Here is a 15,452-nt window from a genome sequence, read left to right on the forward strand (position 1 = left end):
AATGGAAGAGACTTTCGAATTGAGCAATGAACTGGCAAGCTATTGCGAATTCCATGAACCCAAATTATTAGAAGCCAAAATCTCCGAACCCTAACCGAAGATAATGAAATTAAACACCTTCTATGGAGCCCCAATCGATGAAATTGTTATTACAGTGTTGATTGCCGACAAAATCCCCAACATATTGATCACAATTCGTATTGATGCACCTATATGAGCCAAAAGAAGAACCCTAAACCAGTTGCCAAACGAAGAAGGGAATGAACAGATGTAAAAGAAGGTGAAAAAATGATCTGAAAAAATTAACCTCATGTCAACATTTTTTTCACCTTGTAGAAGGACTCAATTTGTAACACACAAAGTTCTAGGGTTAGTTTATAATTTCAATAAATCTACTGGGTGATTTAGAGTTTCAAGAAGTCCACAATTTAATTTATCAATAAATCCAAGTGTAATTATCCTATTGGTACATGTCACTCCTGTATTTGACCCATAATTTTTTTGCTTGTACCACAGAAAATGCCTATTATTAGTCTTTTGAAATTATTTAAGACATTTCAATCAGTTTAGCGACTCCGATAATTATTTTTCTTGATCATGACATTGCGATGATTTTGGTTTGGATGATAAGTGCATGTTTGTTTTGGCGTCAAATCGTCAACATAAACATGACTTCACATATCTCAAGACATCAACGAATAAGCTATAATTTGTCAAATTTAGTTCAATGTGATCCGAGATGCACAATTTTAACACGTAGATTTTCATGTGTATCCACGTTGAATTTAACGAAAATCCAAATGCATAAGTATGATACAAGCTCAATGATATGGAATAGTCATGCGGGCTATATGAAACTTGTAAGATTGCACTCTATTATAGTTTATAGATTTATGTAGCCAAGGGAATTGCTAATGTAAGGTAGTATCGAATCTATTGGACGGATACAAGGTTGTGAGATTGCTTCGTTAAATTACTCCTTTGTGGAAAATCTTCTCTCTTCTTTTATCTGGTGATCAAGTGGGTACTTAAGGCATTATGATGCTCGAGTCAGTAAAAAAGAGGAAGAAATTAGGATAATGGTCAAGCACATAGTGTGTACAATGTACTTGAGGAGGATCATCTTAACGTGTATACATAGCAAGGTTGTAACAAACCTGAGAAAATCAAGTGTATATATGATATGATTGATTAATAGACCAAGCTTTTGAGCTTGAACCTCAGCATACACATGATCACCCCCACTCTGACCATCATAGAAACCACGACGTCAGGCTCCATTGGAGTCACGAACAACACCCCACATCCTGAAGATACCTGGGGAGACAGCGAGTGAGCGAAAGAGGAAACAAGCAGAGTGAACCCTAATCACTGCGTTCCAAGCATTGTTGCAGAAGAGGGTTTGGGTGAGATTGGAGTTGAGTTTGGTTGAGGGTAGTGAAACGAAGAAAGAATTAATTAATGTTGAAAAGTGAAGTCAAGAGGCATAGAAGTAACGGTGTCTTTAGTTTATTGTATCAAACAAGATCTTTCCCGTATCAAACAAGATACATCAAGATTTTATATTAATTTAACTCAACTTTCACAAGATACTTTCAAAAAATAAAAAGATTTTATATTTAAAACCGTATCCCACCAATATTTATATTATGTATTTTTTCACTACAAATTTAATATATAAAAATAATTTATATCTACATCTAAATTTATATCTATCTATAATTTTTTACTTTTTATTATTATTTATTTATTTATTATTATTATTGTAAAAAAATATTTTAATAGTTTTAATAGCTCTAATCACACAGATTAAAGTAGTAAAATTCAATTTATATCGCTCCATTTGTTTTGGTTTGGATAATTGTGTTATTATTAGTCTTTTGAAATTATTTAAGACATTTCAATCGGTTTAGAGACTCCGATAATTATTTTTCTTGATCATGACATTGCGATGATTTTGGTTTGGATGATAAGTGCATGTTTGTTTTGGCGTCAAATCGTCAACATAAACATGACTTCACATATCTCAAGACATCAACAAATAAGCTATAATTTGTCAAATTTAGTTCAATGTGATCCGAGATGCACAATTTTAACACGTAGATTTTCATGTGTATCCACGTTGAATTTAACAAAAATCCAAATGCATAAGTATGATACAAGCTCAATGATATGGAATAGTCATGTGGGCTATATGAAACTTGTAAAATTGCACTCTATTATAGTTTCTAGATTTATGTAGCCAAGGAAATTGCTCGGTAAGGTAGTATCGAATCTATTGGGCGGATACAAGGTTGTGAGATTGCTTCGTTAAGCTACTCCTTTGTGGAAAATCTTCTCTCTTCTTTTATCTGGTGATCAAGTGGGTACTTATAAGGCACTCTGATGCTCGAGTCAGTAAAACTGAGGGAGAAATTAGGATAATGGTTAAGCACATAGTGTGTACAATGTACTTGAGGAGTATCCTCTTAACGTGTATATGTATCAAGGTTGTAACAAACCTGAGAAAATCAAGTGTATATATGATATGATTGATTAATAGACCAAGCTTTTGAGCCTGAACCTCAGCATACACATGATCACCCCCACTCTGACCGTCATAGAAACCACGACGTCAGGCTCCATTAGAGTCACGAACAACACCCCCCATCCTCATGAGGTGAAGATCATGCTTAAATGCGCCATCAACTGAGAGAGAAACATAACCAGAAGGTGGAGGAGTCCAAGATCGACGCAAACGAACAATGATCCCCATGCTCTTGGTGAATGATCCCCATGCTCTTGATGAATCCAGCTGCACACAAGGTCCATTGTCCACTTATTCTCCCCAAGAACTATAGCAACCACGAAAAGTGAAGAATCAGGTTCCATCTCTTCCTCGCTCTTTTGCATTTTCCCTGGATTGTACTCTCCTAGTCACAACCTTCCACCCTTCACTCCCTCCTTCTCTCTACTTTCTCCCTCAAGATATTTCAAAATACTTTTCTTATGATCTTATTAGACATTATTTATCATCTATGTGCTATATTAAATAATTCATTCTTCTAATATATAATAATTGATTAATGGCTAAACATATACAATATAATGTTAACAAACAATGTATTAACTCATCATGTATTATATATAAGTTTATACTATTATTTCCTAATACGACGTACCAAACAATCTCTTATTGAAAAATAAAAAATGTGTTAACTTCTCTACAAATTAACCAATCACGTGAAGTGTATGTGAGAGTGTGTTCAAAAGAGTGTGCTATTTTACTTAAATATAAATCTGGAGAGAGAAATTAATAAATTAAATAAGAGTAATTTATGAAAGTTAACAAATGAATTTTGTTAAAGAGATAGTATTGAATAATGAGATTTCTGTATCTATATCTATATCTATATCTATATCTATCTATCTATATCTATATCTATCTATATCTATATATTATGTAAAAGCAAAGTTTGGCAACAAGGAGGGTAAAAAAGTCATGCAATAGAATATGACTCATGAATGAATATTTTATCATGGGTCTTTATGTAATTTTGTAGAATATTTCTAGGAAATCAATCATGACCGTTGATTAGTTTTGATCTTAACCGTCCTTACAATTTTAAATGAACTTATTATTATGGGATGTTATTAGTTATGGAATTCCATAGGACAAACATACTTAGTTTTCATTTATTAAATTATTAATTCAATCTAAATTAATATTAATATTAATATTAATAATCATTTTCAAGGGAAGTTGAAGGATTTTTTTGTTACAAGAGGAAAAAGAAAACTTAAAAGAAAACTAATTTCATAGGGAAAACATAATTAGTTTTGATTTATTGAATGGATTAAATATTATGATTTCACTAAAAAACCACTAACCTTTTCCTCTTCCATCAATATCATCTTATATCTATTTACTATTCACCTTGCAACTAATTTAAATAGATTTATAATTACTTAAATATTATATGTTATGGAATTCCATAGGGCACATTAAATATTATTTCACTTAAACAAAAGAAAAACACACCACTAACCTTTTCCTATATAACTAAATAAATTAGTCATAAAGCTCATTTAGAATGTGTACTTCACATAGTGTGTGTTGAGGTATTTGCTTTGATTTTTTCAAATGCTCAAAGTTTGAGTCATTTTGCAAGTACTTATAATGTATTTTTCAATGATTAGTTTAGTTTACCAGTTTGATATTGATTTTCCATCTTGATTTTCTCATAATTTTTTTCTTTGATTTCATCCCACTTTTTCATGAACAAGAATCTCAAGGACCCATCTTTCTTCAGCACGAAGTTAGTTGATCGAGAATGCAAGGACTCATATAGAGAAAGGCCATGAGTAGATCGAAAAGGCCTTGCGAAGTCAGTAATCCTTTGTCCAGGCTCCTCTTGAACAGAAGAGTAAATAAACAAATCTTTGTTAGTCTTTCATCTTTCTCCTATGCATCTATCTATCAATATCTATAACTATATACTATAGGGGTTGATGTTCTTCAACATTATCGTCCATCCGGTAAGATCCCCATTTTTCTTTTCCTTTTCTCTCTCTCTTTTGAATTATTTATTATGATTTTAACATCATTTCTTCTTCACATTTGTTCTGTCTCAACATGTCTTCTTTTTCCATTCATTCTCCTCATTCATCATTTTTCACTACGGTAAGAGATTCAGTGTTTATTCGTAATATGTATGTTGTTATCGCTAATTCAATCGGTGAAAGTTACCCATTTTATGTCACTTTCTTCATTGATGCATGTTTTGATAATTTAATCTTTAGTTAATGTAAGTTTCTTGTTTTTTTTCCATTATTTTATTATCAACTTAATCAATCAAATGATTGTCCTTTCTTCTAATGTAGTTCAATGGAATCTATGTTATCCTCTTACATTTAACTGATTTCGTTTCCATTGTTTTTCTTGCAGGTTTTGCAGCTAATGTTTCCGTTCTTCCAATGTATATACTATCTTGAAAACATGTAAGTTTCTTCCATTTTTTGTACTTTTTATTGTTTCATTGTCGAATTGGCCGACCAATGAGAGACATCTTTATTTTATTTAACAATTTATACTATATATAAAGGGAAAGTTTTTGCAACTTGGAGGGTAAAACGGGAATTCAATAAATCATTGTACATGAACTAGAGTTTACTCATGGATATTTCAATAAATCTCAGTATAATAATCAAAGATGAAATCTTGGCCATCTATTACTTTCAATCTTGACCGTTTAATTTCTCTTCCAAGCCTCTTCCTCTTCCACATTCAAAAGTTACACATTCTCATCAACCTTTTGGGCTTCAACAATCTTTCCACCATCCAACGAATTTACTTTGTATTTAATGGGCATTCCTAAGATCAAATAGGTTGGCTTTGTTTCTTCATTTTCCACCTTCTCAAGTTCCACCTGATCATTTATCACCTACCTCTTCAACTTCAACTATCACCCTATAAAATCTCTTCAACAAGCTTTCCTCACATCACAACACACACGCAACAGAGAAACATAGTTCTACCAGGGTGGTTACAATAACCAACCTACAATAAAGGGTTTACTGAGCAGTTTTCAAAGGAACGTATTCTGCTTTACTTCTCATCCATCAGAGAAGGACTGAAAGTGGAAGACAAAGAGGAGAGAAAAGGATTCAGAGAGCTTAAGGATTTCTTCATGGATTCTGGCATGAATCAAGGTTAGTTATCTCCTTCCTTTAAAGTTAGTGAGAATCATATGAATTAAAGATCCTGGCTTAGGTTTTCTGTAAGTTGAAAACCCTAGAATAGATGAAATTTGCTTTCACTCACCACCCTCATTATCTTACCTTTCTCGTCAAACGAATGCGCGCTTTCTTTATAGCGGTTAAAGAGAATGTGAAGGGGAATTTGGGTTTAGCCCATAGGGCGACAATGAATTTATGTCTGGGTTTTTAATTTAATCCTTTTAATAAGTGAAATTCATGCCAAATAAAATTCATAGCCATGTAGGATACCACTAGGGCAATATTGATGATGTGTTAAACGGCCACATCACTCTATGTTAGCCAACTCATTTTTTTTTGTAAATGATGTTAACGAAAGGAACTGAAACCACCATCTATTTCTTTATAATTGAGGACTGAAACCAAAAAACGGAATGTAGGGACCAAAACCAAAGGACCCTTATTTATAAGGACTAAAAATATATTTAAGTCTAAAATAAAATAATTAAATTTACACATTCGTAGTAATTAATTTCAGTAACTGTGTTGCCTTTGAGTCTGAACAATTTGCTCGAGTGTTACAAAAATGGAATGGAATGACTTGATTGTGGGACGACAACATTGATTTTCGGCTGATTTTCTCGTTTTGCCTTCTCTTTGTGTGGTCCTATATATTTATTTCAACATGAAATAAGAGGATCCTAAACCTTGGCCACAAAAAAGAAGAAAACATAGCTAATGATGTGTGTTCATATCAGGATCATAATTATGCTTGATCTGATTAACAATGGAAGGAGATGTGCCTGTGCTACTATTGGAAACAGAAAATGGCAATGTGGGTTTGAGAAGCATGAAGTTTCTGGCCTGAGAATTTGCAGAGGTCAACCTTTTAAAGTAGCCATTTATGCATCCTTTCCCATTATTCTGGTTCAACAAATTAGAAGAAACTAATTGATGATCATGATGCTGACCCAGTTTCAAGTTCAACCCTGGTTTTTGGTTCCCACTTGGTCCCACTAGTGATGAAACAGCAGCAGCTATCACTGAGTGAAGGCTTGGATCTGTGCTGATTGCTTTGGTAATTGTTTCTGCCAAAGAATTACTTGTTTGGTTTGTTGTCATGCATTGTTGATGGTAGAAATTATGTTCTTGGAAATGGTTTAAGGGTCTTAATGTGCCATTATTGGGGAACCCCTTATTACCCCAAACATTGGAATGTGTGAAATTAGGCTCATGAGGGGAGCAAAAGCTAAGACTGTTTGGAGAAAATCTTTGGTTTGAAGAAGCCATGTTGTTTGATGAAGTGAGGTCTACAGTGACTGTAGGGAACAAATGTGAGGCTTGGTTTGGTGGTAAGAAGGCATGTTTTGCTCTTTGTTCACCAAATTGCTGATTGAAACTGAGACCACTGAGTGCAGAAGTGTAACCTGCATGGTGAGATGTTGAAGAACCTGATAGAAGCATTGAAGCTGCAGCAGAAGTGGTGGAAGCTATGGCTGCTGCTGAGACTGGAAGTGGGTGGTTGTGGGTTCCTTCATATGTGGTGATTAAGATGGACAAGTCATCAGCACATCTTTGCACCTGAAGTTAGTTAATCATGCATTAGATTTGGGTATTCTTAATGAATATCTCTGAAATAATAACTTCAATTACATAAATATATTGAATATATGAAGGAAATAACCAATAAGGGAGTAAAAAAAAGGCTTAATCCATTTTTTGTCCCTATCCTTTGTCATAAATATGGCTTTAGTCCCTCGCCGGAGCAAAGGTGGGGATTGGTCCTCAGTTTTTTGCAAAATAGTTGGCTTTGGTCCTTCCGGCAGGTTGGGTCAACGCCGGAGCTCCGGGAAACTCACGTGGCATTGCCACATCATTTAATTAGCTTAGGTGGATTTTTTTAAAAATATAATTAATTTAAAAAATGAAATTATTTAAAATTCTTAAAAATAAAAACCAAAAAATCTGGAAAGGAGGAATTTAACTTAATCTTGAAAGGAAGATAGAGAATCCAAGGAGTTTGTCTAGCTATGTTGAATCGGGAAAAAAAAATACTCATATGGGATATGGCAAATCAGATTACAGCTTGGGTCTCTCCAAACCCAACCCCCCACACGCCTTCGATCTTTTCTCTGCAACCACCACATCAACCGAACCGCCGTCATCACTCACCACCCTCAACCTTCCAACCCCAAACAGTCGATCCCTTTCTCTCCTCCTGGGTGGTCTCGTGGTGGAGCGATGGAGGTTCTATATGCCACTGTAGACCAGATCTGGGATAGGGTTTTGGGGTTCTATGGGGATTGTTGGTGATTGAGGGGTGGTGACTTCTTCCTCAGATCTGCATTTTGGGGGTGGTGGTGAGTTTTCTGGGTTGTTGATTTTGGGTTTTTTTGCATTTCTTGGTCCTGGATCTAGAAACGGAGGTTTTCTGGATTTTTTCATTTCTTTGTCAGTTTGTTGTGAGAAAATACATATGAACAAGATGAGAATGATGAAAAAAAAAATGGTTCAGGCCAAGTTCTACTATGTATAGTCTAATTGCTAGGATCTTGGTGAATAAGGAGACGGTGAAGCAATTTTGGGTTACTATGAGGATGATGGAGAGACTTATCAGCCTATTTTAGCTGGTTTTAAGAGCGCAAAGATGTGGAATGATTTCAATGGTCTGCAAAAATTTTATAATCGGATGCTTCAGGAAAACGGGATGCTAAGAGTTCTCAGGGATTTTGTCAGGTTCAGATTTAGTAATTAGGGAATTGTTAATAGGGATTAGATTTTGTTAAGAGTAAATTAGACTCCCCTCCCTTAAGGTTTGCCAATATGACACTCAGCCCCATTCTTAATTAAAATCTACACTCCACCCCATCTATTCTACCAAGTTAACTACATCTTAAAAGATGCTCACGGAATATTCTCTTTAATTCCAAACTAATAGATTTAAATTTTCAAATAATAAAAAAATCTTTTATTATTATTTTTATTTAAAAAAGTTTAAGAAATTTACGATTAATATTTTTATAATAATGGCTTAAATGCATTTGGTGCCCCTGATGTATTTCAAAAGTGCAAATGATAACCCTACTCTTTTTTTGTAAACGTTTGTACCCCCTTGTTTTGAGAAAGTACACCGAATGCCCCTCCGTCAGGTTGACGTTAAAATCCTAACGGAGGAGCTGACGTGGATATTACCCTCATTCACGCTCTCTCTCTTCTCACTCACTCGACATCTCTCTTTCTCTCTTCTTCTCCAAACCCATTTTCCTCTTCTTCTGATACAGCAGCAAGAATCATCACCCTCACCATGTTTCCCTCCTTCCTCTCACGCCAGCAACCACCGCGTGCCAGCCGCCGCCACCGCGCCCTCCTCACGCGAGCCAGAGCACCACCACCTTCTCCCTCACGAACCAGCACCATCAAGCTATCATCTTCCTCTTTTCCTTACCTCTGGTTCAGATACGAGCACACCACCAACGTCCAGCACCACCGCGTGCCAGCCGCCACCACCGCGCCCTCCTCACGCGAGCCAGAGCACCACCACCTTCTCCCTCACGAACCAGCACCATCAAGCCATCATCTTCCTCTTTTCCTTACCTCTGGTTCAGATACGAGCACACCACCAACGTCCAGCACCACCGCGAGCACCATCATCACCAACATGATGAGAAACAACAGAGAACTAGAGGAGAAACCAAACCCTAGCCGCCACCTTCAACCTCCGATCTCCGGCGAACCGCTCTCCTTTTGGAGAAACCAACACCATGGCTAAACTCCCCTCATCATCCGCTTCAAAACCCCTCAATCAATTTGACGATCGGCCACCGTCACTCCGGCGACCGCCACCACCGCCACCGGCGTTTCTCCGGCGAGCTTTGTTCTGAGAAAGAAGACCAATTTCTTGAAGCCTTTGTCATTTTTCTTTTTTTTTGTTTTTAGTTGATAAAATCCACGTGGCATTAGAGAAAATAAAGGAAAAAGTAAAAATAATATCCACGTCAGCTCCTCCGTTAGGATTTTAACGTCAACCTGACGGAGGGGCATTCGGTGTACTTTCTCAAAACAAAGGGGGTACAAACGTTTACAAAAAAAGAGTAGGGTTATCATTTGCACTTTTGAAATACATCAGGGGCACCAAATGCATTTAAGCCTATAATAATCTATTTTAAACTATTTACTGTATTATATGTTGACGAAAGCTACAAATATTCTCACAATATAATTTATGATATTATATGACTTTTTTCTTCATAAAATTCATCTTGGATTATATAATTTCAAGATATATGAATTATATTTTAATTTTATATTGGTACATTGAAAAGATAAATTGCAACTGCCCATACCCAACTCATACATCCCCAAGCTCTTACCACTTGAGCTATCATTGGAGGACATACAACATCATGTGATTGAGATTACTAAGAATTTAAATCCATTTTTTTGAGATATGAAACTATACCTCATTCAGTTATTCTAGTAGACCAAGCACCTCACGTAATAATCATCTGTTATTTGTTGCATTTCGCATTTTATTTGCTAAGATAATATTGCATGTTGCAAGTGCAACCAATCTATGAAGCTAATAATATACTAATTGAGAAGGTGACTAGAACAATCATAAATTTGTTTTTGGGCTTTTCATTGGAATAAATATCATCTAATTAATCATGAAATTTTGTTAGTACAATTAATCATGAAAATAAGTTAAAAGAAAAATAGAAGTATTTGTTTAGTCTAAATTTATATTTGTAAACTTAAATGTTATTGATATTCCTATACAACATTGTGAAAATATTTAATTGTAAATATCTTAAACTTCTTGAAATAAAAAGTAATAAACCGAATTTTTTAATTTTATTATTATTTAAATATTTAAATTTATTAGTTTGGAATTAAAGAGAATATTCTGTTAGCATTTTTTAACAAAGAATGGGGTTGAGTGTCATTTTGGCAAACCTCAAGGGAGGGGAGTGTATTTTACTCTTTTGTTAATTAGGGATTGAGAATTAATGTTGTTCTGGGTTTCTGAAAGAAAGAAAAGATGAAGTTGAGGAAGATGAAGATGAAGATTGAATGATGGTGATTAATCTGAGTTTCTTAATTTTTTTAAATGAAAACGGGAAAAAAAAAATCCAGCGAGGCTCATTAATTGACGTGGCAAGGGCCACATCAGCCGGCGGAGCTTCGGCGTTGACCCAACCGGCCGGAAGGACCAAAGCCAACTATTTTGCAAAAAACTGGGGACCAATCCCCACCTTTGCTCCGGCGAGGAATTAAAGCCATATTTATGACAATGGATAGGGACCAAAAACTGGATTAAGCCTAAAAAAAATTGATAAGCAATTAGAAACCTAATCATCCATCTTTTATGTATATATATGAGAGAATAACAGCTCAATTTATATATATGAAAAGATGAGTTTCCAATTTCCAGATTTTTATCATAACAACTCAATTTATATACATTTGTTTTTGCTCCCAACTCGCCAATGTGAGACTTGGGTCATATATTTAATCAAGCATATACCTGTTTCCTAACTGGGCATGCTGGTGCAACTGTGCAACGATAATATGCTCGTGGACATGGATTTCCTTTTGCTATCTTCTGTCCATATTTTCTCCACTGGCATCCATCATTCATCTGTTTCAATTCAAAGCACAATCATCATTAGCTATTTTGACAAGAAAAAGAAGTTACAAAAACCATCAAAATATCCAAGAACCCAAATAAAAAATTTCGTTAATTGATGCTAACCGTGGGAGTGTCACATCTAGCTCTCACAGATACCCTGGCTTTCTTTGCAGGCATTTGATCTGAAATGTCATCATTCACATTCACCACTTTTGCTGATTTATTTGTTTTCAATGTTCCCTCAGCTAACTCTACTTCCTTTGGTAATTCTTCTGAGCTGTTCACAGGACTCAAATCAGACACCACCTCCATTGAAAGAAGATATTTTGACTCCAATCCAAGACTAAGGTTCACTTCCACATCTTCTTTTTCTCTTGGTTGGTTCAACTTTTCTATTATTGCTCCTTTCTTAGATTCTCTAGGTCCTCTTCCAAGGCAAAGTGACACAAGTTCAGGTTCTTCATTTTCATGATCATGGGGAGTAGGTGAATTTTCAGCTACACCTTTGTTGGAAACTTCTTTGTGGAGGATGTCAAAGAAACGTAGTTGAAGTGAGTGATAGTCCTTTTCTACTTGATTCAACATCATCTTGAGTCTCTCGTTTTCTTCTTTCACCTCACCCATCTCAGCTTTTGCAGATTTGAGCCTTTCTACCTAGAATTCAAAACAATAAATCAGAATCCTCGATATTATTCCTGAATTTATGGACCACGGGTTCGATAGTATAGAAGACAATCTGTCTATTTCAATGACAACCAATAAATTTGAAACTAGAAGAAAAGATTTCATTTTTTCGAAAAATGATTTGTTGAAATCCGCATCGTGCAAGTGCAGACACCCGGACATACCCTCGAGTGAGAAAGAAAGAGAAAATAGAGAAGTAATGAATGCAATATATAATATGATATGATAAGAAAAAAGAGACAAAGAAATAAGGTGTCCGTAGTTGTTTGCTTGGGTTGAGACTATATAATACTTATTGGAGCTTCTCTACTAAAAAATGCAGTAAATAATTAAGCTCGAATAAGTGTTCTTTGATCCACAACCCAACCGGTTCTAAGTATTGCTAAATTTGCCATATTTTTTATGCCAAACTACAGCATAGTAACTGTTGTTTCCCCATCTTCTGGTAATTGATGTGAAACTCAAACTACATGAGTATAATTTATGTATTCAGTGGAATAAGAAACACAGTTTCTGAATATACAAGTTACACTGCGAATAAAAAGAGAAAGAGATGGTCCAAAGTAAGGGAGAAAATAACATACATTTGTTTTGGACTAACATGATCAAATATTATTACATGGTTAATTTTTAATGGAACGTGTGTATATCTAACCCATGCTTGGTAATTAAATTGATTAAGCTTGCACTACATGAAGAGTAATCTTCCTACTTTATATGATGGTATGAGAAACACAAACTGAAAAAAACATCAATTGAATTTAGAAAGCTGTTTTTCATTGTTCTGTATTTGACACACAAAATTTAAAGAAATTCATGAGTACATGACAAAGAAAATCAACCAGAAACAATAGAGGTTGCACAAGATACAGAATTGATGAGTACCTTTTTAACTTCTTGATTGCTGAAACCATCATCAAGAAAAACAGAAGTAACTCTCTTCTCTTCTATCTCTGAACCACTAGGACTAGAATTTTTTGACATTATGAATATGATTATCTCTCTAGCTCAATCTCTCATATAACACATGCCCTTTTATAAAGGAATCAACTCTGAACTAGACATAGTATAAACAAATATATAATCACCGATCCCAAAGCTCATCTAGTACCCATTAAAATGTCAACACCACTTGCTAATTAAACTAATTTATGGGAATATTTTAATTACTATAGTGTGGTTAAATATATATGATCTCCAAATCTAAGTCATAAATGAGGTGGAGGGGGAGAAGAAAGCTGAAACTTTGGAATAAAAATCATGTAATAACTTAATAGTGTAGTTGAAGGCTTGAAGCTTCGTACTGATGAGAGGACGTCACATGGGGATGGAGTCAAAGTTGCAACATGTAATGAAACGAGTTGAATCTGTTGTGAATGTTGTAGGCGTATTTCACTGTCAAGTTCGCGGTCCATACGCTGGTTGTAAACTATATATTGCTGTCCTGTTCCCCTGCCATTGACCTTCTTAATTTCCATGAATTAATGCAGCGTCATGCAATGCATATTTAAAATATGATATATATGGTGTATGTAGTATATTATATATATATATATACTATATTCAATTATCGCAGAAGCTAAGTTAAAAGTAGTTGTTTGAATCTCTTGATTGAAAGTATGATTCTCAAGTCACATGATTGGCGAGTTCACCACACCTGAATCAGAAGAGCGAGAGTATTAAGTAAAATATGATAATTTCATGTATGTATATACTGGATTGAAAACAACTTTGAAGAATATATTTTGAAGAAATTTTGAGGTCCTTAATTTTAAGAAAGCACGATAACTCTTTGGTTATAAGAAGTACATGTATATGTCTTAAAAATATTAATCTACTTAATGTGTTTAAGGAGAACAAAGCCCACCAAAATAAAAGTTAAGGTCACTAAATTTAGAAATTATGTCGGAAGATGGAAAAGAAAAAAAAACACTATATCCCTCATAAAATATCTTGTCCAAAAATATTTTATCCACATTTCTATTAACCAATATTATCACATATATTCTTCTTCGTCTTTTCAAATCACACACCAATTTTACTCTAAATAACATGTGATATTTTCTTTAATATTAATTCAGGTTTTTTTTAATATTTCAGTATAAAATCTAAGCCCTAAAATTAAATTATAAATATTTGATTGCATCGCGCATCGCGCGAGTTTAAGTCTAGTTTATATTAACTTCAGTTAAAATAGAAGGACTTCATGGATAAAATATAAAAATCATTGGGTGTTTAAGATCCTTAAGATTATGATTGCATCTCAAATAAAATGTTTGTGGTTTAAGAGCATCTCCAATGCTAGTTCTTATTTCTTAGTTCTTAGCACTATTCATGTGGGCCCGTATTACCACATGTGTTTAAGCAACTCTCAAGCAATTTTGCTCCAACCATGAGTTCTTAGTTCTTAGTTCTTGGCACTATTCATTTGGTCCCACCAACCACATTATTTATACTTTTTATTTTCATAAAGTAATAAAACAAAACTCATAAAGTGATAAAGTAATTTGGATGAGAGAGAAATAATTGATAATAAGCTAAGAACTCAAAAAGCAAAACTCCTTATATAAGAACCGAGTTCTTATTTTTAAGAACTAAGGAGTCCATGTCAGCACCTCCAATGGTAAAGTTCTTAGTTCTTAGTTCTTAACTCCAAAATAAGAACTAAGAACCTTGCATTGGAGATGCTCTAAGAGTCTGTTTGTTTTTTTATCACATCCTCTTTTTGAGGCGTATGAGTCAAAGTTAACTGTAACGCGTGTCCTTGCTAAGTTCATTATACTTCAGTTTATAATATTGAAATCTGATCAAACAGGTCCGGTCATATCACTCAGCAAGTGTTGATTGAGGGGAGACACTACCAGAAATTCCCCGTTTAGTGACTGATTTAGTGACCGATTTATTTCGGTCATAGTTGTGACCGAATTTGTGACCGATTTAAGGTTATTATTTTACTACCTCCAAACTTGAATGGTTAGTGACCGATTTAGAGACTGAAAAGTTTGTGACGGACTATTTTGTCACTATTCTAAGAAATTAAATTCGTCGCTACTTTTGTGACGAATAATTCTGTCACTAATTCCGTCGCTATAATTGTTTAATATATAAAATTTTATAAACATCATACAAAATGTATCAGGAGTAGGGTTCGAACCTGGGACTCTAGGGAGAAGAGATCCTTACATGACTTAAAGTTGCCAACCTGACTGAGATCTCTTTTTTAACAAAGTCAGCGTTATTTATTTTATAAACTTTCTCTATCAGTTGAAACTAAATCCCCTATTACTAAACATTGAACCCTAACTTTTTCTCTCTACTCCTTCGACCTCATCCATTGCTCACAGACGCGCATCACTCCATAGCTCTCCACTGCAGCTGCAACGTCCACCGTGGCTAAAGCGTCCGCCGCGGCTCCTCCTCCGTGGCTCCTCCTCCGCGG

The 15,452-nt window shown here is 34.8% G+C and overlaps 1 protein-coding gene across 1 annotated transcript; it reads right to left on the minus strand.

Moving 5' to 3' along the window:
- Nucleotides 1–6,157: 6,157 nt before the first annotated feature.
- LOC130728485 (probable WRKY transcription factor 72) lies at nucleotides 6,158–13,059 on the minus strand. The gene is made up of 4 exons (XM_057579978.1): nucleotides 12,899–13,059; nucleotides 11,453–11,983; nucleotides 11,225–11,338; nucleotides 6,158–7,278 (listed from the first exon to the last, which is right to left on the minus strand). The coding sequence occupies exons 1-4, from the start codon at nucleotides 12,995–12,997 to the stop codon at nucleotides 6,433–6,435; spliced, it is 1,590 nt and encodes a 529-aa protein (XP_057435961.1). The 5' UTR covers nucleotides 12,998–13,059; the 3' UTR covers nucleotides 6,158–6,432.
- Nucleotides 13,060–15,452: the final 2,393 nt, after the last annotated feature.

The sequence above is a fragment of the Lotus japonicus genome, chromosome 1 (genome assembly GCF_012489685.1).
Source record: "Lotus japonicus ecotype B-129 chromosome 1, LjGifu_v1.2".
In the NCBI taxonomy this organism is placed as follows: Eukaryota; Viridiplantae; Streptophyta; class Magnoliopsida; order Fabales; family Fabaceae; genus Lotus; species Lotus japonicus.